Source organism: Rhinoraja longicauda, chromosome 25, assembly GCF_053455715.1.
Source record: "Rhinoraja longicauda isolate Sanriku21f chromosome 25, sRhiLon1.1, whole genome shotgun sequence".
In the NCBI taxonomy this organism is placed as follows: domain Eukaryota; kingdom Metazoa; phylum Chordata; class Chondrichthyes; order Rajiformes; family Arhynchobatidae; genus Rhinoraja; species Rhinoraja longicauda.
Genome location: NC_135977.1, coordinates 31,314,958 through 31,337,706, shown reverse-complemented (window position 1 = coordinate 31,337,706; position 22,749 = coordinate 31,314,958). Strand labels below are relative to the sequence as shown.

The 22,749-nt window shown below is 40.2% G+C and overlaps 1 protein-coding gene across 1 annotated transcript in view; it reads right to left on the bottom strand.

Moving 5' to 3' along the window:
* ksr2 (kinase suppressor of ras 2) overlaps positions 1-22,749 on the bottom strand; it is a 365,578-nt gene that overhangs the window by 161,538 nt on the left and 181,291 nt on the right. The window contains exon 5 of the mRNA XM_078421757.1: positions 19,114-19,295. Coding sequence (XP_078277883.1) covers positions 19,114-19,295 — 182 coding nt within the window. The remainder of the gene's footprint in view (positions 1-19,113; positions 19,296-22,749) is intronic.

Genomic DNA, 22,749 nt, shown 5'->3' with positions numbered 1-22,749 from the left:
TAGGATAGTGTTGATGTGCGGGGATCGCTGGGCGGCACGGATTTGGAGGGCCGAAAAGGCCTGTTTCCGGCTGTATATATATGATATGATATGATGATATAACTCTGGAACCCGCTAACACACACTCTGCAGATAGCTGGCAGTTCTCCACAGAACCACTGTCTAACCATTTCACCATCTGGCATAATATCTTGGATTAGGTGTAAATTGTCCTATTTTAACAGGACAATAAATCATTTTAATTACACACTGAATAGTAAGGCTACATTCCTGAATATGCAACAGCCTCTCACAGACTGTGGGTGAGGGTGCAGAGACATGGGTACCTCAACACTCATCACTGACAGGTTATATCCCAAACCTAATAGCCAGGGAGTGGATGAGTTCCCATCTTTGATTTTTGGACAGGTGGTGCAGATGATCCATTGGCTTTATCCCCACCAATGTCTAGAGCATCAAAATCAAGAAAACATCAGGTCAAGCATAATTTTGTGATAACATCAAGATCAATCAAGACCAATCTGACAGTCCGTGGTTCCTTGAACAATTAACATCATTAATTAATTATTGAAAACGTATTTTAAATCAAAACCACTGGGAAATTGAGTGCTTCCCATGAAGTTCATCTGTGAGGCAATGGGTATTTAGCTCTCCATGTTGAAACATCCTGTTATCCAACCACCAGCCAATGTAGTAATTGTTTCTTCAGGGTCCACTATGAATGAATAAGCTTGCAGAGAATTAGAGCTTTTTACGGGCTCAGACCATCCCAAAACGATTCACAGACTACTAATTCTTATGTTTTTATTACGATACAGAAGCAAGGCAGTCAGCTCATCAGACCGTACTGGCTTCTTGTAGAGTTATTTTATTCCTCCTCTTATTACTTCCCAGTAACCTTCCAAATACCAATTAATTCCACTTTGATTCTCCTACCACTTACTTACACTTACAATGTGACAATTTACAGCATTTTGGAATGTGGGAGGAAACCAGAGGACCAGAGGAAACCAAAGCAGTGACAGGGAGAGTGTGCAAACAACACACAGACAGCACCCAATGTTAGAATTGGGTCAATGGAGCTGAGGCAGCAGCCCTAATTGCAATGCAACAATGCCAATAAACTTCACGGGTGCAGTTGTTGCAACGTTTCCTTATTTTGATGCCTCAAAATCAACCATTCAACCTTCTGCTCCTGACATGGTACATTGCATAACAAAAGTTAATTGAAGTATTTTCAGCTCTAATGGAACAGCTAATTATATTTTAACTTTGCCTTTGTTAACATAATAGATTTATAAAAGAGTTTGTGCACTTTGCCTTTTTTTTCATTTTTCATAGCTTCAGCTATACAATGTGATGTTAACACCTTCATTAGTCTGCAGTCTTTTATCATTCCACAATTGTGCTCCATCCATAGTGGTCATTGTTCCATAAAACAGTCATGTTTAAGTAAACATACCTTTTCCAACTTTAGGACCAAACAACTCGTTGATGTTTGAGATGGGAAAGACTTATTGTGGGCCTTGTAATGTCTCAGAATGATCTCAAAAAACGTCACACACAATTGCAAACAAAATGTCAACTGTGACAGGTATTTTGCAGAAAATACAAGGAAATTAATGGGCAGTTATCCTATATTTTAATGGTAATACTGAGTGAGAGTAAATTACTTAGAAGCAGAAAAGTACAAGTTATTTTCTAAATGTATCAAATAAACTTTACCATTCACCTGACTGTGAAAACAGATCCTGAACTTAAGATCTCATTCAAAGCATTCAATAGAGTCAGATTGGAGTCAGATTGGTGACAATCCAGTCTATCACGGTGTAACTCTTGATCCATCTCTGACCGACAAAGCACATATCACCAAGCTTAAAGGAAACGTCAGTTCCAGAAATGCTCTTCTGAGTACTTCAAAATGGGGAGAAAATTCTAAAACCATTCGATCAACAGCTCCGACTCTCTGCTTCTCCACTGCCGGGTATGCCCGCGCAGTATGGGAGCGCTCAGCTCATGCAAGGAAGATTGATCCTGTGCTAAACACAAGCTGTCACTGCATCAGTGGATGCATGAAACCTACCAAGACTGACAACATCTACCTACTCTCTGGCATTGCACCTCCTGGAATCAGAAGAGCTGTAGCCAGTCAAAAAGAACGCCTCAGACAATCAGAGGATGAAAGACACCCCCAATCTGACCACCCTTTGCTACCTCAGCATTTGAAATCATGCAGAAGTTTCCTCTCTTCTGTCCATCTCCTGGACTGCAGTGCATCGGCCAGAAGGCTCAAACTCTGGGAAAAGAGACTCGAGAAATCGATCACATGGCAATCGATCCCTCTGAGAAACTCCCACCAGGATTCGACCAACAGTGGATAACTTGGCGAGGTCTCAACAGACTGCGGACAGGCATGGGAAGGAGCAAATCGAACATGCTGAAGTGGGGATATACTGAAGATGCGGCAGACTGTGAGTGTGGACGGGGCCTTCAGACTATGGAACATCTCCTGAGCTGTGACATGCTGCACGACACATGCACTGTAAAGGATCTTGCAGAGGTCAACGACGTGGCACTAAAATTTGCTTGCTATTGGCAAACAGTTGTGTGATGACATGAATGTTTAAAAAATTCAAAGGATAGAACCTTAAAGAGCTCAGAATGGCTCTAAGATGGAAGAAAAATTTCTTTAATTATTAAACTAGTCGGAACACAGCGGCAAAATAAAACTCAAAATACATTTACATTATTCTGGCTGTTGTTGGAAATTTTGAAAATTATAAGGAAGGTTATAATAGGTTGAAACGTTATATTGTTATAATCTGTTTAACCCTGGAGCTCACACTGGGGAGGCATGATGGGACAAATGGCCAACATAGAATGTTAGAACGGCAATAAATAGATGTGTCAATGTATTTAGCCTTCATAGCACAGAAAACCTATTAAAAATAGGCCTTGGGGTTGTAAATAGCTAAAAAAAATAGCTGAAACTAATACACTCTGCTGAAAAGCAGGCTCCCTTATCTGTTGTGGTGGGATAGTTGTTTGTAGTTCTGTCTAGGTACTTATCATTACAACCTTGAGATTACAGCTGCTCTTTGTCACTGTATTTAGCATGCAAGTTTCCCAGAAGTTAACGAACAGCCTTTTTAATAAATCTCCCTACAGAAATATTGCCATCTATGGGATTAATTTGTTAGATTATGAGAGAGAGATTTTCAGAACAGAAAAAGTAAGGTTAAAGTTAACTCTGGGGAAAGACAAAGATAAAAGGTTACAGAGACATTTATCAATGATGATTTATTTCAAATCCACAACTAATCATTGTGTCATGAAAATATAAAATGCTGTAGATACAGTGAATCTCTGAAAGACTTTGGGTTCTCTCTGAGTGTTTCACAGTGCCTTATTGTTTGCCTTCAATAAACCAACTTGTTCAATAGACTCAACACTGGTCTATTATTATGTTTTATTTTGTTTTTGTGCCTATCTGAGTAAAGTCAGATACAGAGTACGGGTATAGCAGAAAATAGCACAAAATTTCTTCCAAGCTGGCTTTCCAAATAATTTGTCTGATTATTTGGAATAATGCTTGCTTGCTTAAAGATAATAAATAAAGCATGATGACCTTTCAATAACCCCTTGAGTGATTGAGATGCATTTGGACTGTTTACCCACAGGCTGACCCAAGAATCACCTGAAAGCAAGGTCTGGTTCTTCAGTTTTAAACAATTCGTTTTGACAGCAAAGGAGCACTCCATTAAACATTTAAGTGCCAAAGGGTTCTCCTATCTACCTTCCCCTTGAGGCTATTTTTTTTTTGCATCCATATGATTAGAATGTTGAAATTAAGAACAATGATGCACATTTGCTGTACAAGAAAATCCAAGTATTTTGTTGCAATTTTGAAGCATTCTATTGATTGGGTGACAGGAGTTTTCTAATGTCTTAGACTTAGTCTGAATAACAGGGGGTGAATTTCTTTCTTAATAATGCTCCATGTGAATTCCCAATCTTAATAAATAATACTGGAGGAGAAATTATGCCTATACAGAAAGAATGGTAAAGATAAGAGTCATAGAGCTACATCTAAGCATGTCTTGATGGCTGATTCCATGCAATATTGGCAGAAACCTGGACGTAACTCACTTATCTTCTCTCTCGGCTCTGAAAGTTAAGCAAGAAGCAGAGGAAAGCACGTAAACATCTGTTGAGTGAAAGAAGCTGACCACCAATGCTGAAGCACATTTTCCAGAGAGGTGTCAGCAGTATCACTAATTGTGTGTGACTGTAACCCCAATTCAATTACAATGACAAAAAAGCCTGTTAAGACATATCTCATATCAATAAAAACCTTTTGTGTGGAATACCATAATTGCTCAGAGTCGGTAATGTTATTTCCATGCTTGATACTCAATACTCGTTAATGTAAATCTGACGCATACCAAATGAAGAGTACAAGGAAGTCTGTCAACTTGTATTTATGCATTCGTATCTTCTTTTGCTTAATTGTGTTGTGTACCATATTAAACTGACCCGATTAATGTGTCAATAAATATATCATGCCAACATAGAATTACTTACATCTGTCAGTTCACTTGTAACCTCAGGCCACTGTTTTGGACAGTTGATTAAAAATTCATCTCTTTAATTACATCTTCTCATCTAAATTTATTTTATTTCCCTTACAAGGGAAATTTTCACGCAAAAGTGGATAAGCTTATGAACAGAAGGTGGTGGTGCAGAGTAAGTGGTGGGCATCTCACTAAAGCTACACACCTTAAATTTTCTGAAGAGTGAGGCATCAGCATAATGATTAAGGGCATAGTAGGACACTGAGGAACAATGATCAGAGAGGCATCTTCCAAGCTCCAAAATGCTTAACCTCTTTATTCAGTCATTCATTCGCACTCTCACACATAAGAATAAACCAAAAAATCATTTCAATATCCATGAATATCTTGATATTTGCTACATTACTGCAATGTTTCTAAATTGAAACCTTGCAAAGTAAATTTATTTTTTACACATCCCTCTGCAGAAAAACTGAGCCAGTGATTTGTCCATAATCCCACTTTGTGCAATCTGCTTCTCCAGCATTAAGCAGCATAAGAGTTTGCGGAGGGGGGAGGGGTGGGCAATGTGGAGGCAGGAACAGGGGCCTGATACTTACTAGAAGAATAAAGGACTTGATGAGGCAATGAGAAGTAAGAGAAAGAAGTGAAATGGAAGGCAGTAATTAATGAGGAACCACAGTGATCGTTGGTGGGCTCCAGCTATTCGTGATCTATATCAATGACTTGAACAGAGGAACTAAATGTAATATCTGCAAGTTTACAGTCAACACAAATCTGATCATGGGGAAAGAGAATGCAAAGAAGCTCCAGGTTAATTTGGATAGGTTGAACGAGTGGACAAATGAAGGAAAACACGGATAAATGTGAATTAAACCATGTTGGCGGCAGAAACAGGGAGGCAGATTATTATCTGAATGGAAAACAGGGAGGGGCAATGAGCCCTGGGAATTCTTATGCATCAGTCATTGAAGATGAACATGTTGGTGCAGTCGACGATTAAGAATGCTGGCCTTTTTAGGGAGAGGATTTGCAAGGAAGAGTGGGGACATTTTCCTACACTACATGCATACAGAGTCTTGGTCTGAGCACACCTTCAATATTTTGTACAGTTTTAGTCAATAGACAATAGACAATAGGCAATAGGTGCAGGAGTAGGCCATTCGGCCCTTTGAGCCAGCACCGCCATTCAATGTGATCATGGCTGATCATTCTCAATCAGTACCCCGTTCCTGCTTTCTCCCCATACCCCCCGAATCCACTATCCTTAAGAGCTCTATCTAGCTCTCTCTTGAATGTATTCAGAGAATTAGCCTCCACTGCCCTCCGAGGCAGAGAATTCCACAGATTCACAACTCTCTGACTGAAAAAGTTTTTCCTCATCTCCGTTCTAAATGGCCTACCCCTTATTCTTAAACTGTGGCCCCTGGTTCTGGACTCCCCCAACATTGGGAACATGTTTCCTGCCTCTAACACGTCCAACCCCTTAACAATCTTATACGTTTCGATAAGATCCCCTCTCATCCTTCTAAATTTCAGTGTATACAAACCTAGTCGCTCCAGTCTTTCAACATAGGACAGACCCGTCATTCCGGGAATTAACCTAGTAAACCTACGCTGCACGCCCTCAATAGCAAGAATATCCTTCCTCAAATTTGGAGACCAAAACTGCACACAGTACTCCAGGTGCGGTCTCACTAGGGCCCTGTACAACTGCAGAAGGACCTCTTTGCTCCTATACTCAACTCCTCTTGTTATGAATGCCAACATTCCATTGGCTTTCTTCACTGCCTGCTGTACCTGCATGCTTCCTTTCAGTGACTGATGCACTAAGACACCCAGATCACATTGTACGTCCCCTTTTCCTAACTTGACACCATTCAAATAATAATCTGCCTTCCTATTCTTACCACCAAAGTGGATAACCGCACACTTATCCACATTAAACTGCATCTGCCGTGCATCCGCCCACTCACACAACCTGTCCAAGTCACCCTGCAACCTCATAGCATCTTCCTCACAGTTCACACTGCCACCTAGCTTTGTACCATCGGCAAATTTGCTAATGGTACTTTGAATCCCTTCATCCAAGTCATTGATGTATATTGTAAATAGCTGCGGTCCCAACACCGAGCCTTGCGGTACCCCACTAGTCACTGCCTGCCATTCTGAAAGGGACCCATTTATCGCCACTCTTTGCTTTCTGTCTGTCAACCAACTTTCTATCCATGTCAGTACCCTACCTCCAATACCATGTGCTCTAATTTTGCCCACCAATCTCCTATGTGGGACCTTGTCGAAGGCTTTCTGAAAGTCGAGGTACACCACATCCACCGGCTCTCCCCTGTCAATTTTCCTAGTTACATCCTCAAAAAATTCCAGTAGATTAGTCAAGCACGATTTCCCCTTCGTAAATCCAAGCTGACTCGGAACGATCCTGTTACTGCGATCCAAATGCTCCGCAATTTCGTCTTTTATAATTGACTCCAGCATCTTCCCCACCACTGATGTCAGACTAACTGGTCTATAATTTCCCGTTTTCTCTCTCCCTCCTTTCTTGAAAAGTGGGATAACATTAGCTACCCTCCAATCCACAGGAACTGACCCGGAATCTATAGAACATTGGAAAATAATTACTAATGCGTCCACAATTTCTAGAGCCACCTCCTTAAGCACCCTGGGATGCAGACCATCAGGCCCTGGGGATTTATCAGCCTTGAGTCCCATTAGTCTACCCAAAACTTTTTCCTGCCTAATGTGGATTTCCTCCAGTTCCTCTGTCACCCTAGGATCTCCGGCCACTTATTATTTGAGAAAATATGTTCTTGCTCAAGAGGTATCACCATGAAGGTGCACCATGTATGTATAAGAAGATAACTGCAGATGCTGGTACAAATCGAAGGTATTTATTCACAAAATGCTGGAGTAACTCAGCAGGTCAGGCAGCATCTCGGGAGAGAAGGAATGGGTGACGTTTCGGGTCTGAAGAAGGGTCTCGACCCGAAACGTCACCCATTCCTTCTCTCCCGAGATGCTGCCTGACCTGCTGAGTTACTCCAGCATTTTGTGAATAAATACCTTCGATTTGCACCATGTATGTTCCTGGAATGCAGGATGAAGTATAGAGATAGCATTAATTAGACTTATATTCACAAGAGTTTAGAAGAAGGAAGGACATGCAGTTAAGACTGAGATGGTGAGATTTCTTCTCGCAAGATGAAATTCCATTAACTGCAAAGAGAAATTCTTCACGGTGAGGTAGGATAAGCACTGGCCACACTACAACAATGACACTGCTCAAGCTGCTATTGCAGGAGGAGGGTGGTGGGAAGAAAGAGGAAGGAGTGCCTAGGGGCAATGGGGAGGCTGGAGTAGAGGGAGAGGGGAGAGAGAAAAGGGAGGATGAGAGGTAAATAGAAAGGGGTGAGAGGAAAGGAGATAGATGGAGTAGCAGTAACAAAAACCTGGACCTTATTTTGGAAAAACCTTATTGGCAGCTCTACTCTGTGCATATTATTGCTAAGTTTTTATCTTGGTATCTCAGAGCTAGACTCTATGTCCAGATAAGATCTTTCCACTAAAACTCATTAACTCCTGCTTTTGCTTAAGTCAGTCAGCGAGCAGAAATTGATGGAGATTCTTTGAAATTAAAAACGATTGGCTTGTTAAAAGATTTAAGGATCCAAATGATGCAACTTTAAATTTCCATCAATCCCACATTTTCTGGTATGGTCAGCAAATGGACAATAACCAGGGAAGCATTCTAATCAACGTAAAGTCTCCAATTTTCTCTCCAGCCCCAGAGGGAAGAAACAGTATGGGGAAAATTATTACATTGAAAATATATGAGCATAAAGCTTCTGCATAAAAATCATAAATATTCTGCAGCTAATGTTATAAATCTCCATCTGTTTTATATTAAGGCGCCAAAACATAAGACTGAGGAAGCATATTGAAATAATGGATGAGTCTCTGCGGGATTGCATGGTGGTGATGCAATCTCGTCTGAAATTTCAAGGCACCTTTTTCCTTCAAACATTCCTATGTAGCTTTACACACTTTCCATTCACATTTAACGATTACTATCAAACTTTCAAAACACCCAACAAGACATAAATAAAAAAACATTGAAAACGTTCAAGAGAATAATTTTACTGCAGTCATGTTAAGTTATCAGAAAGTGGGGTGCAGCCTGCTGGTATTTGGAGAGATTGGACCTCCATTTCTGTAAAATATAGATTCAATATTCCACGGTTTGTCAGTTTCTTTCTCCATAACCGTGCAGTATTCATTGTGAAAAGCAATTGTTCCACTTTCTCAGTGTTGCCTGTAACTTGCCTCCTATCATACGCTCCAAACAAGATACGGTCCATAAACTTTTCAGTGGAGATGGCTTCCTTGATTTTAATTCCTTCCACCTGCCCTATAAAACACTGTGCTCTTACTGTTACTGTTGTGCAGAGAAAGTTTCAAGAAATCTCAGCAGATTACAACAACCTTCATGTTGTGACATCTTCACTGCGACTGCAATCAGGATAAATATTTTGAGAATTATACATCCTGCTGCCTGCTTGAAAAATATATCCAGTTTCTTGCTGAAATTTCCAAAGCAAAATGAAAACAGAAAATGCATGGAGAAACACAGGTCAGATAGCACAAAATAGACACAAAAAGCTGGAGTAACTCAGCGGGTCAGACAGCATCTCTGGAAAAAAGGAATAGGTGACATTTCGGGTCAAGACCCTTCTTCAGGCTGAGAGTCAGGAGAAAGGAAAAGGACAGTTACAGACGATGATGTAGAGAGATATAGAACAAATGAATGAAAGATATGCAAAAAAGTAACGATGATAAACGAAACAGTCCATTGTTAGCTGTGGGCTAGGTGAAAACGAATTACAGACAATGAGACTCAACAAGACAACTACGAAAAGAGAGGGGATGCAAGTGTTTCTTGAAGTTAGAGAAATCAATTTTCATACCGCTAGGTTGTAAGCTGCCTAAGCGAAATATGAGGTGCTATTCCTCCAACTTGCATTTGGCCTCACTCTGCCAATGGAGGAGGCCCAGGTAGAAAGGTCAGTGTGGGAATGGGAAGGGGAATTAAAGTGTTTGGCAACTGGGCTATCAGGTAGATTCAGGCGAACTGAGCGAAGGTGTTCAGCAAAATGACCGCCCAGTCTACGTTTGGTCTCGCCGATGTATAAGAGTCCACACCTTGAACAATGGATACAGTAAATGAGGTTAGAGGAGGTGCAAGTGAACCTCTGCTTAACCTATAAGGACTGTTAGGGTCCCTGGATAGATTTGAGGGAGGAGGTATAGGGACAGATGTTGCATCTCCTACGTTTGCAGGGGAAGGTACCTGGGGAGGGGATGGTTTGGGTGGGAAGGGATGAGTTAACCAGGGAGTTTGCGGAGGGAACGGTCTCTGTGTAAGGCGAAAAGAGGTGGAGATGGGGAGATGTGACTAGAGGTGGAATCCCTTGGAGGTGACAAATATGTCGGAGGATTATGTGTTGTATGTGATGGCTGATGTGATGAGAGATAAAGACTAGGGGGACTCTGTCCCTGTTGCGACTAGGGGTAGGGGAAGCAAGGGGATACCGAGGAGACACGTGTGCGGGCCTCATCTGTGATGGAAGAATGAGGACATCTCGGATGTCCTGGTATAGAACACCTCATCTTGGGTGCAGATGTGGTGTAGATGGAGGAATTGGGAGTAGGGGATAGTGTCTTTGCAGGAAGCATGGTGGGAAGAAGTGTAGTCTAGATAGTTGTAGGAGTCAGTAGGTTTATAATAGACTTCAGTCGATAGTCTATCTCCTGTGATGGAGACGGTGAGATCAAGATTGTCAGATAGCACTCAGAAAAGTGCTTCCTGTTCTAATAGAAAATTCAATTTAAAAATGAATCACTTTGCTGTTTACCAGTTTTACATCATGTTATTTTTGAACATGGGGATGAAAGTTATTTGTTGTGCAGTTTAAAATATCCAGTCAGTGGTTTCATGGATACGACAATGAAAAAAGACTCCAGCAGGGATTCACATTTAAAAGATAGCAATAGTCTTAATCAAAGTTAGAAACATTGGGCCTCAAATGATCCAACATGCATCAATAAACACATCTGGTAAATGATGGTTCAAATTGGATCAAGATTACTGAGAGAGTCCAGCAGTTAGGTAATGTTGTCAGGGTCTGTTAGACCGATGAAATCATTATGCTTCTGTAGGCCACAGCAGCTGTTTGAATTTGTCTTCATTAGCATCTGATAAACAAGATAGACAAATCGCCCAGGAAAACATCTACTTTTTCAATCTACTTGAGTTTATTTTACTGGCAGATTAAAATAGATGAAACAAAGAATCCGAGTTGATATACGTGCAGGGCTATCATCACATTCCTGTCTTTTAAACAACCAGCACATTTCAACATGATTAGAAACTGAATGAAAATCAAAGCCTACAGTTGCTAGAAATCTGCAATAAAAACAGAAAATGCTAAACACTCAGCAGGTCAGTCAGCATCAGTTCATGTGTCACACCCAGGAAAGTGGACCAGAACTGAACAACAGCAAATTATTCCTGCTCTTGGTATGGAACTGCATAGCAGGTACCTGGACTTAGCATGCTTTTTTAGAAACTCCAAATTTCATTAATCATTCTGTAGAGATTCTTTAGGGATGTACTGAAATGCCTGTCTTTTCTTAGATCCATGCTCGTTTGTTTTCTCCATAATCTAGAAAGTAATCGTTTTCACATATATGTCCAATTGCTTTTTAATATTACTTATGGAATCCGATTCCACCATCCTTTGAGATGGTCGTTATTGAATCTCAACAACCATCAACAACCATCTGTATCGGAAAACTCCTCATTTCCGCCCTAGTTATTTTGCACACTATCTTAAACTTTTCTCTATTTAATCAATCAGAAACCAGGATAATTTTAAAGTACTGATTTTTCATTTAACCTTCCCTGGTCAAAGGAGAACAATCCCAGCTTCTCCAATCTCATTCCATTAAACAGTATTGACATGCCTCCTGTAGTGTTGTGTCCAAGATTTTTCACAGATCTCCAGGCGAGGTCCAGTCGAAGTGTATTGGTGTTAACGTGACGTCCTTATTTATCATAGAAGTGTCTCCAATTAAAACTCTTTTATCCCATTAAGTTCCAAAATCACCGTGCTCGTCAGAATACCTCTTGTGAAGATATACCCCATATGTCCCTGCTCTTGAAAATTATCAAAATATAATATTTAGATGTGTTTACACTTCTCAAAACTTCAGATTCAACATTCATTTCAAATCACAACCAATGGCAATTTATCAGAAAGCAATTGTTAGGTACAACTTTAATTTTCTAATTATGCTTCCACCGAACCTGTTTGTCTAAGTTTTAACCATCCTTTGCATCATCAACCTTCTTTCACAACCTTCTTCTCTTTGGTTCTATGCTCCCATCCCCATTTCCCATGTTCTTACTTATAACATGTTTGCCTGGAAATCGGAACTATTGAGGTTATGAGCTGTTTTTCCCCATTGATTGTGCAAGTGATCATTTTGAACTTAATTAGTGACCCATGCACTTCCAGGCATGATTCACCTTGGCAGATTTGTCCAGGGCGGCTTGTGATGTCATGTAATGCACATTACTTTGACTGCCAGCAAATACTGGAGCCTCCGAGAAAATTAAAGCGTTTGTTCATTCTCAAAAAGAACTAGCTGTTTTGTCCCACAAGGTTCAGGAAATAAATGACAATTAAACAATCTGTACTGTCACACAGATGATTCACACAGAGTATCTCACACTCACACTGCGATTACGTATAGATGGCATCATTATTCAAACATTAACTACACTGGAGTCCCCTTCATTGACTGCAGCCTTTATCAAAAGAAAATCTATTGGGACCTAACATGCACCAATCTTCCAGCCCCAACACACAGTAGCCAGAAGCTCGTTCATTGGTGTAGTAGCTGTGTGCTCTATACAACCCCTTTGACAGTGTGCTAAATGCCACGGTGCTGCTTCAAATTTTTTTCACAAATTCATTTGGGACATCAAGGTGGACATTGCCACTAATTACAGGTTGTGTTTTGTGCAGAATGAACTTTAGACATTAACTTTATATTTTTCTTAGCTAAAAGGATGCTGCATGATCCACTGTTTTAACCCATCAGGGGAGTCAGAAACAATAGATTACCCAGACAATTCTACGTGTGGATCTTGGGCAGAAAGTAAACGAGGGCAGTGCGGGGCTGGAGCACAACTGGCTCAGAAGTTGTGGAGGGAAGATCCCTTGAGGAAATGCATCTGTGACAGTGTGGGAGAAACAACCTGATGTTGCATTGTAGAGTCAAGGTCTGGAGAGAGGAATGAGGACATGACTAACAGCTGATATTTTTGCAATTCACTATATTACAACAGTCCCACTTTATTGGCAAGTTTGACCAAGATTGACATTGGTCCATAGTGAACCATGGGCTGGATGACCCAGTCATTATATTTATAAACAATCAGCATGAAACTGTCATGCAGGCTGCATTATATGGAACAACCAGAGGAAAATGTCCCTTCTTAAATTTTCAGGCGGCCTTTGATAAGGTGCTGCACATGAGGCTGGTAAAACAAGATGAACGTCCAGGGTAATAGAGGGAAGATACTAACATGGATAGAAGGTTGGCTGAATGACAGAAGGCAAAGAGTGGCAATAAAGGGAGCTTTTTCTAGTTGACTGCCGGTAACTAGTGGTGTTCCACAGGGGTCGGGGTCGGGTCAGCTGCTCTTCAAATTGTATATTAATGATTTGAATGATGGAATTGGTGGCTTTGTGGCCGAGTTTGCAGATTATATGAAGATAGGTGGGGGGGGGGGGGGCAGGTAGTGTAGAGGAAGCAAAGAGTCTGCAGAAGGACTTGAACAGGTTGGGAGAGTGGGCAAACAAGTGGCAGATGGAATAGCAAAGTGTGTGGTCATGCACTTTGCTAGTAGGAATAAAGGCATAGACTATTTTCCAAATGGGGAGAGGATTCAGAAATAAGTGGTGCAAAGGGACTTGGGAGTGCTGGTGCAGGATTCCCAAAAGGTTAATATACCAGGTTGAATCGATAGTAAGGAAGGCAGATGCAATGATAGCATTCATTTCATGAGGACTAGGACATAAAAGCAGGGATGTGATGCTGAGGCTTTATAAGGCACTGGTCAGACCGCGTTTGGAGTATTGTGAGAAGTTTTGGGCCTCATATCTGAGGAGGGGTGTGCTGGCATTGGAGAGTCGAGAAGTGGTTTACGAGAATGATCCTAGGGATGTTTGGGCTAATGTATGATGAGGGTTTGATGGCTCTGGGTTTGTACTCACTGGAGTTTAGAAGAATGAGGGAGGATCTGATTGAAACCTACCAAATAGTGAAAGGCCTGGATAGATTGGATGCGGAGAGATCATTTCCACTCGTTGAAGAGTCTAGGACCAGAGGGCATAGCCTCAGAATGAAAGGACGTATCTTTATAATGGAGATGATGAGGAATTTCTTGAGCCAGAGAGTGTTGAATCTGAGGAATTCATTGCCACAGATGGCTGTGGAGGCTGTGGGTCACTGTGAGTCACTTTTCAAAGTAGAGAATGGCATGTCCTTGACTAGTAAGGTTGTCGAAGGGTAAAGGAGCAGGTGGAAGAACAGGGTTGAGAGAGAAAGATAGATCAGCCATGATTGAATGATGGAGTAGACTTGATGGGCCAAATGGCCTAATTCTGTTCTTATGAGTTACAACTTATAATGCAATGTCTATGCATCTTCGCTGTGAACATATCCTGTGCCCATAGTTCATACAGTGCACCAGAAGCGAAAGTCTTCATCTGGCTGAAAATTAATTGCTCAGCCTGTATATCATGCAGTAGAGACAGATGCCACAAGATGAATCACATTCCCAGGATATGTAGCAACAGATCAATTAGAACATATTGGTATGGTTTTGAGTCTATCATGTGCCATATTCCGTCCAGAGTAATTAATGCTTAATTAATTTAAAATAATTACTATATCCTTCCTTTATATCCTTCCTTTGTCCCGCCCCCGACATCAGTCTGAAGAAGGGTCTCGACCCGAAACGCCACCCATTCCTTTTTTCCCGAGATGCTGCCTGACCTGCTGAGTTACTCCAGCATTTTGTGAAATGAATTAATGCTTAATGTTCACTGCCTTTTGCCTTTTGCAGTTCCTTTGCATGAACATTTCAGAGTCCTATTTGCAAAGTAACTAATTTCAACAAAGCAGCAACATGACATCTTGGAAAAGTAATACTTATGCAATATCCTCCTTCTGGGGAGAAATAACTACAAACAAAAATTCTGCTCACACCTCATTTCTTCCTCAAGGACAATCCGCTGTATAAATCATGCAAATTTAAATTAGTCACAGTGATATTATGAGCATTTTATGTTGTATGTTGGAAATACCTGGATATAATTACAGCTATTGATTCACTCAGTAGCATGTATGGATATACAATGGGGATTTATGAAGTCCTTGTGCTCTTCAGAAAAAAGCTAGGCGATCACCCACACTTTTAGCTCAGCATTCCAAGCAAAACCTTTGCTTAGGAAGGAACTGCAGATGCTGGTTTAAACGGAATGTAATAACAAGGAAGTGCAGATGCCAGTTTCTACCAAAGATAGACACAAAAAGTTGGAGTAACTTAGCGGGGTCAGGCAGCATCTCTGGAGTAAAAGGAATAGGTGACTTTTCGGTTCGAGACCCTTATGTTGCTACATGTTATTCACGGATTTCATTTTTGGAATGTACAAGAATGGAGGCACAGAATATAAAGTTTGGAATGCTACATTGCAAATTTACAATACACTGGTTAGATCATACTTGCGGTATTGAGTGCAGTTCTGGTTGGTAGGCTATTGGAAGAATGTCGATGTACTGGAGAGAGTGTGGAGGAGATTCTCCAGGATCTTGCCTGGATTGGAGGATATTAGTAATGGCCAGAGATTGGATCGGCTGTTTTACTTAGAGTGAAGGAGGTTGAAGCGTGATCTGATAGATGGATCTAAAATTATAAGTGGCAGAGATAGAGTATCAGAGTCCTTTTTCCCATGCTAGAGCTGTCAACAATAAGAGGGTATATGTTTAAGGTGAGAGGAAGGAGTTTAACAGGGGATGTGATAGGAAATCTCTTTTCACACAGAGAGTATTTGAACTTGCTGCCAGAGGAGGTAACGGAGTTCGATACAATCATTATATTCAAGAGACTTTTAGGCAGGCACTTTAATAGGGAAGGCATAGAAGGGTACAGACCTAATGCAGGTACATGGAATCAGTGCAGTGGCTGGTTAAGGGCTTTTTTTTGTGCTGTACAACTCGATAATGTATAAAAGTGGTTAACGTTGACTGATTCATGGGCACATACATGCCATGTATGGTGCATTCTTTACCTACTATACTTTTGCATGGGGGTCTCCCCAATAATTACAAAGAACCAATGAAAATGAATGTCACTTGAAACCACTTATTCATGGTATTCAATGTGGAATTAACCTCCGTCGAGCAACCTCAGCTCCTCCTAAATTCACAGAAGGGTAAGGTCACTTGGGGTGGGTACTTGCACTCGTCCAGGAACTCTCGGTATGTCAATTCCATAGAGGGAATGATATATTTGATTTAAATTAAAATCTTGCCACACCATCAAAGGAAGGCAGAAACAAGTTTGAGCCAAGCCAACAGAAAAAAGCAATTAAAACAAGAGTATTCAAGAGAGAGTTAGATATAGCTCTTAGGGCTAATGGAATCGAGGGATATGGGGAGAAAGCAGGAACGGGGTACTGATTTTGGATGATCATATTGAATGGCGGTGCTGGCCAGAAGGGCCGAATGGTCTACTCCTGCGCCTATTTTCTATATTTCTAAAACAAAGTGGAGGCTTTGCTGACATTTGTATGCCATTTATAAAAACTGTGAAATCAATTTCTCCAAGTTTGAATGCCGTTACAATATTGTGTGCAAAACACTTGTTGGTAACCCTGGATCAGTATAGTTGTGGCTTGCTAAGAGTATCCTATTAAACTGACTCAGGCTTAGTCAATTCTTGGATGGGAAACCATCTAGGAATGCCAAGTTCACAAGGCCTGCTTTGTGGAGGAAAGAAGTCATCCAACTAATGCAATGAATGCAACAACAATCTCAAATACACTACACATATTTAAAACAAACATGTGGTGCAAGTATACACATTTCATGCAGGCACATATGCTGAATGCCATAGAATTAAGGGAGGTATGGGCTCACCCAGTAATTCCATTCCACTAAATAACTGAAGGTGGGGGGGGGGGGGGGGGGGGATAAGCATGGAGGGCAGATATTTGACTGAAAGGGTTCTCTTCCATAACTGTCACACATTCCCCACTTGATTATGCAAATCCCACCCCAAAATCCAGTTTGTTTCAAGCCTGAAGATAGACACAAAATATTGGAATAACTCAGTGGGTCAAGGAGCATCTCTGGAGAAAAGGAATAGGTGATGTTTTGGGTTGGAACCATCCTTCAGACTTTTATTTTTAGCCTAATATCTGCTGTGATTTGTAATGAACCTGATAATATCAAATACATTTTCCCCAGTTTGCCAGACAATCCAAAATTGGCCATGTAGTTGACATGTAGTTGACATGGAAAAGTGTAGACTTACGGAGACGACTTGAATATTTTGGTGGGAAAATGGTACCATTAAATCCATCTATCAATGAACTGTGAGATAATTTGGAGAGGTATCACAAGGCAAGAACATATACAATACATCAGAAGATAGTGAATGCCTAGGAGGAACAGTATACAGATCCTTTAAAGATAGTTGGACCATCAATAAAGTGGTCATAAAGGCATACATGGTCCTATCTATTATTGGCTAAGTTATGGAGCATTGTAACAGAGAACTACATGCAATTCTGGTCACTTCATTACAGGAAAGATGTAATTATGCATGCGAGAGTAGAGAGAAGATTTACAAAGATGTTGCCCAAAGTCAAAGTCCCAGCTATGAGGAAATACTGAATGAGTTAGAGTAGTTATCTTCAGTGCAGGGAAGATTGCAAGAAGATTGAATAGAGGTGGATAAAATTATGAGTGTCTTGTTGGATAGAAAGGGCAGGCAGATTTTCCTTATGAGAGAGCTCAAACCCAAAGGATTTACATCATTTGTAGAAAGATTCAAGTAAAAATGAAATAATGTATTTTCACCTAGCTGGCAGTATGGCCCTGGAAGTTACTGTAGAAGAGGTGGTTTTGGCAAACCCGTCATCACATTTGACTTGGATGTGTACTTAACCTGAAGGACTTCAAAAGTGGTGGAAGGTGAAATTATTTTGGGCATATACAGAGGATAGACACAAAGTGCTGGAGTAACTCAGCGGGTCTGGCAGCATCTCTGTAAAAAAAGTATGGGAGACGTTTTGGGTCGGGACCCTTCTTCAGACTTGAAATATCACCCATCCTTTTTCTCCAGAGATGCCATCTGACCCACTGACTCACTCCAGCACTTTTAATCTACCTTTAGCTGATACCAGCATCTGCATTCCTTTTTACACATTTATTCGAGGGATATATTGGGGCTGAATGGCTACATCAGTGAATTTTCTTCAATTTTATCTGATAATAGTTAGTGATGGTTTCAAATAAACATCCTATAATTAGGAATATTTTACAATTTTCAATTATGTCCAATAATTGGAATATCTCCTAATGTCTGTTCCATATGTCCCTAGCAGCAGCATTGGCCAAAGAAAGCCCCTCTGTACACACTTGGAAGCTTCAAACCACGAAGGAAAGGTATTTTGATGCGTTATATATTTAACATCCCCTGGAACGTAGCCTCCAAATCACTGAAGAATTTATGGTCGTTGCTCATTCCAATCAATGATTTGGTAAAAGTTCTCCTGCTGCATAAATGTGGCAGCCTTTGACTATTATTTTCACAAATGAGGGCTCCATAGCTGCAGACTTGGAAAAACTTTTTTTTAAACGTCAAACAAATCTTATTGCTCTTCTTTTAATTACTGTATTTCCTGGAAGACTTTAGAACTTTATTGTAATTAGGACCCTTACTGACAATATCACTTTGAAATCAAGCTTTGTAAAGATCAATCAAACCTCAAGATCCTTAAAACCAAGATCTGCTTTTTAAGATACACTAAGTACCATTAGCTTTCTCACGAATGCCCTATTAGATCTTGAATGTAACTTCACTGTGACTTTTCAGCACAAGCTGGGACCTAACAGACCAATGCAGTACTGTTGAATAGAGCTTCTCCAAATGATCCATGACTGAGTCAATAATGCTCTTTCACAGCTAATGATGTGGATTTTCATGGAACTAAAGCAAATGACTGATTCAACATAACATTAAAGCACTGATGGGATTAAAAGTAAAGGGGCTGAAAGTGTGTAAAATGGTAGGATGATGTTATTTCAAAATGAAGCAGGTCGATTTTGATCTATTATACACTTCACATTGGTCCGCGACCACTTCAAAATGTCTGTTACTTACTTGATGAGAAATTGGCTTCAGTGTGAACCGGAGGTGTAGAAGGAAGAAAAGATGGGTGTCCAACAAAAAAGGAGCGCAAAGAACGTTCTGAGAGAAGAGGAGAACGTTGAGCTGGGATGTTCTCACAGCTGCCAACACTATTATGTATCTTCAGATTTAGAGGCTTGTTCTTTTTCTTTGCTCTGACAGAATCACACAAAGGCAACAAATCAGTAAAGACCTAGTACAAAAAGCACAAAATTAGTCTCCAAATACTGCTTATAAATTAGAATAATTTCAGGAAAATTAGAGCAGGCATTAAACTCATTTAGTTTCAGCCCAGCTTAGATTAGTTTCTGAATAATGGCATGGCAGAAATGATAGAAATTCAATACAACCATCAAGTCAAATACTTCATATAAAAGAATAATGACAATCTCTTATGAAGAGTGGTTAGATAAATTACAAGTGTTGCATATTTCCTCCTTTTCCACAAACACAAATAATGGATTTGTGAGCAATATCGGAGAACACATAGGAAAATATGAATTGCGTGGAACAAAACAATTCTGATTTGCATGAATCAAGAACAAAACTTGTTAACTCCAAGTCCAACTACAAAACGCACATTTCAGACAATACCAGCTGCCTGCTTAATGACTAACGAAAAAACCAAAGTGCTGGAGGAATTAAGCAGATCATGAAAATGGACAGACACCATTTTGTGTTGGAATTTCTCGTCTCTTCATTTTCTGACTATAGTTTATCTTTGTGAAGGTTCATAGGATGAACCACCAAATTAAAGGCTCATGCAGGTGCAATGTACTGATTCTGGTCTATACTTGCGGTTCCTATGCGCAAAAGGCAAATATACAAGTCCGTGTGATGGCGCGTGATGCTTTCCTCTCAGTATCTTCCACACATTTTGCATGCAGTTTAAAAAGGGTACAGCTGCTAGAAAATTGTTCTTAACGAATAGAATTGTTCTCTGTTTATATTAACAGTAATCATAAGAGGCCATAAGAGGTAACTAGAATTTTGTAAATAATGGTACCAACATTTGCCTATAGACAGAAAGAGGCAGAATGCACATGCAATGGCATCCCAAAAATGTTGGCTGTATATTGATTGTGATACTTCCTGATTAACTCATCCCTTCCCAACCAAACCACCCCTTCCCCAGGTAGTTTCCCCCGCAAGCCTGCAACACCTGCCCCTATAACTTCTCCCTCGACTCCGTCCAAGGACCCTGACAATCCTTTCAGGTGTGGCAGAGGTTCACGTGCACCTCCTCCGACATCATCTACTGTATCCGCAGTTCCAGATATAGACCCCAATATATCGGCGACACCAAGTGCAGGCTCAGCGATCATTTCGTTGAACACCTCTACTCAGTCCTCCTAAACCTATCTGATCTCCCGGTTGCTAAACGCTTTAACCCCACCACCCTCCCATTCCCATACTGACCTTCCTGTCCTGGGCCTACTCCACTGTCAGAGTGAAGCCTAACGCAAATTGGGCACCTCAAACAGCACCACATATTTCACTTGGGTAGCTAACAATGCAGCGGTATGAATATCGACTTCTCTAACTTCAAGTTACCTTTGCTTTCTCTCTCTCTCTCCATCCTATCCTCTCCACCATATCCTAGTACTCTAACCAGTCTCACTGTCCTCCTAATTAAATTTTACATTGCATGCCTCCCTGTCACTTTCCCCTAGCTAACAGTGATCCATTCTACATTTTCCTTTCAGTTGTATTATTAAATTCAAAGCTTATCAGTGATGTGGAGAGGGGATTGGTAAAATTCAGTAAGTGATAGGTCGGGTGGCATGGTGGCACAGCTATAGAGTTTCTGCCTGACAGCGCCAGAGACCCAGGTTCGATCTTAACTACAGGTGCTGTATGAATGGAGTTTGTATGATCTCCCCATGATCGAGTGGGTTTTCTCTGGGTGTTCCGGTTTCCTCCCACACTCCAAATACATATAGGTTTGTACGTTAATTGGCTTTGGTATAATTGTAAATTGTCCCAAGTGTGTAGGATAGTGCTAGTGTAAAAGGGATTACTGGTCAGTGCGGACTTGGTGGGCCGAAGGTCCTGTATCTCTAAACTAAACAATATGGGCAATCACTCATCTGATGCCCATTATGGCCTATCTGACGTTTAGTTCCACTGTAGTCAGCTGTCTGGATGGTTAGTTTAGATATTTGGAAGATAGGTATACAAAATGTTCAGAAGCTCAAGGGCTCTGTGTGAAGCTGGGGTGTACTGGAGTTACTGGAAGAAATGCGTGAGATTTTTTTTGTTTTTTCCATACATGTTTTTTTGTGATACATGGGTGATATAGTTGATGAAGTGTCATGACAGTTCTTGAATTGTATAGAGATTTGAGAAAACAGAGACTGGGGGAAAGCTATGAATCACTAAATTTCAATATTTTTATGTAACCAAACTGAAAACACCAAGGTGCAAAAATTAATTGAATTTGGAAACGCGAAAACTAACTTGCAGCTCAATAGTTATATGAAACAGATAGCATCAATAGCTACTGCAGAGTTGATAGACACAAGAGATTTTTTTTAAGTCAAATCAATTTGGAAAGCACATCCACTGACTGTATTCTTTGCAACCATTTAATTTTTGCGGAAAACATGAATATTTCACTGTTCTAGTCTCTTGAGAGTATGTAATGTTTCCTGTATTATCATACAACAGGATTTCCTTCAACAGCAGTTCCATTTTGTCCTAGTAAAATTAGTCCATCTTGAATCATTATAAATTTGTAAAGCCATTATCCCTTTCTGGCGGATCCATTATTTCTAATCAGACAGCAAATTAATGTCTTTTGTTGAAGCACATATACAGCAAAATCATGGAGGAACATGTAAAAGTAGCAAGACATCTCTTGGTTTTGAATGTGATGAAAACAACAATACAAATGCAGTCAGACTGAATTTAAACTCTTTCAACATCGGCACATACTAAGAAAGGCGTGTGATGATTATGAAGACAATGAATAGATCATTCAAAATGGGCTCTAAGAATAACATCACCCCACAAATATTACTCAAATGTACAAAGCAGAATAACAGTAATGATCATGTCAACATGTTGAGCTTTTTACACAAAACAATAATATTTTGCAGTAAAACAGTGTGACAGTTTAGCCTTAGTTTGCAACAGGCTTTTTCATGGAGAGAACACTGTAGGGAAATATAATTATATTTTGTTTCATTCCATTAATAAGCAATAAATTAATTAATCAATATAAATGTATCCTTTCACACATTGTACAAATTTCCTGTTTTTTTTCTCAATAGTGTATAAATTACCTAAGACAAGTTAACAAATTCCACAGACTCATTCTTTTGGATTATTTTACTTTTGGAATTATTTTAAATGCTTTGACCATCACACCTAGTTTTTGCGCTAAGAAGAATTCTGACCAAGCCAGAAGTCTGGATTTATGGTTGTAATTTGAAGAACATTACTAATCAGAAAGCACTAAACTTGAAGCTTAAATGGATTCACAAACCAAGAGAGTAAGAGTAAAGTTTGACTTTTGACAGGACTGTTATTTCTCACCTGCTACCAGGAATAAAGGAAATGAATCCGCAGGGAACCAGTTTAAACAGTATAAATGAAAAAATCGGA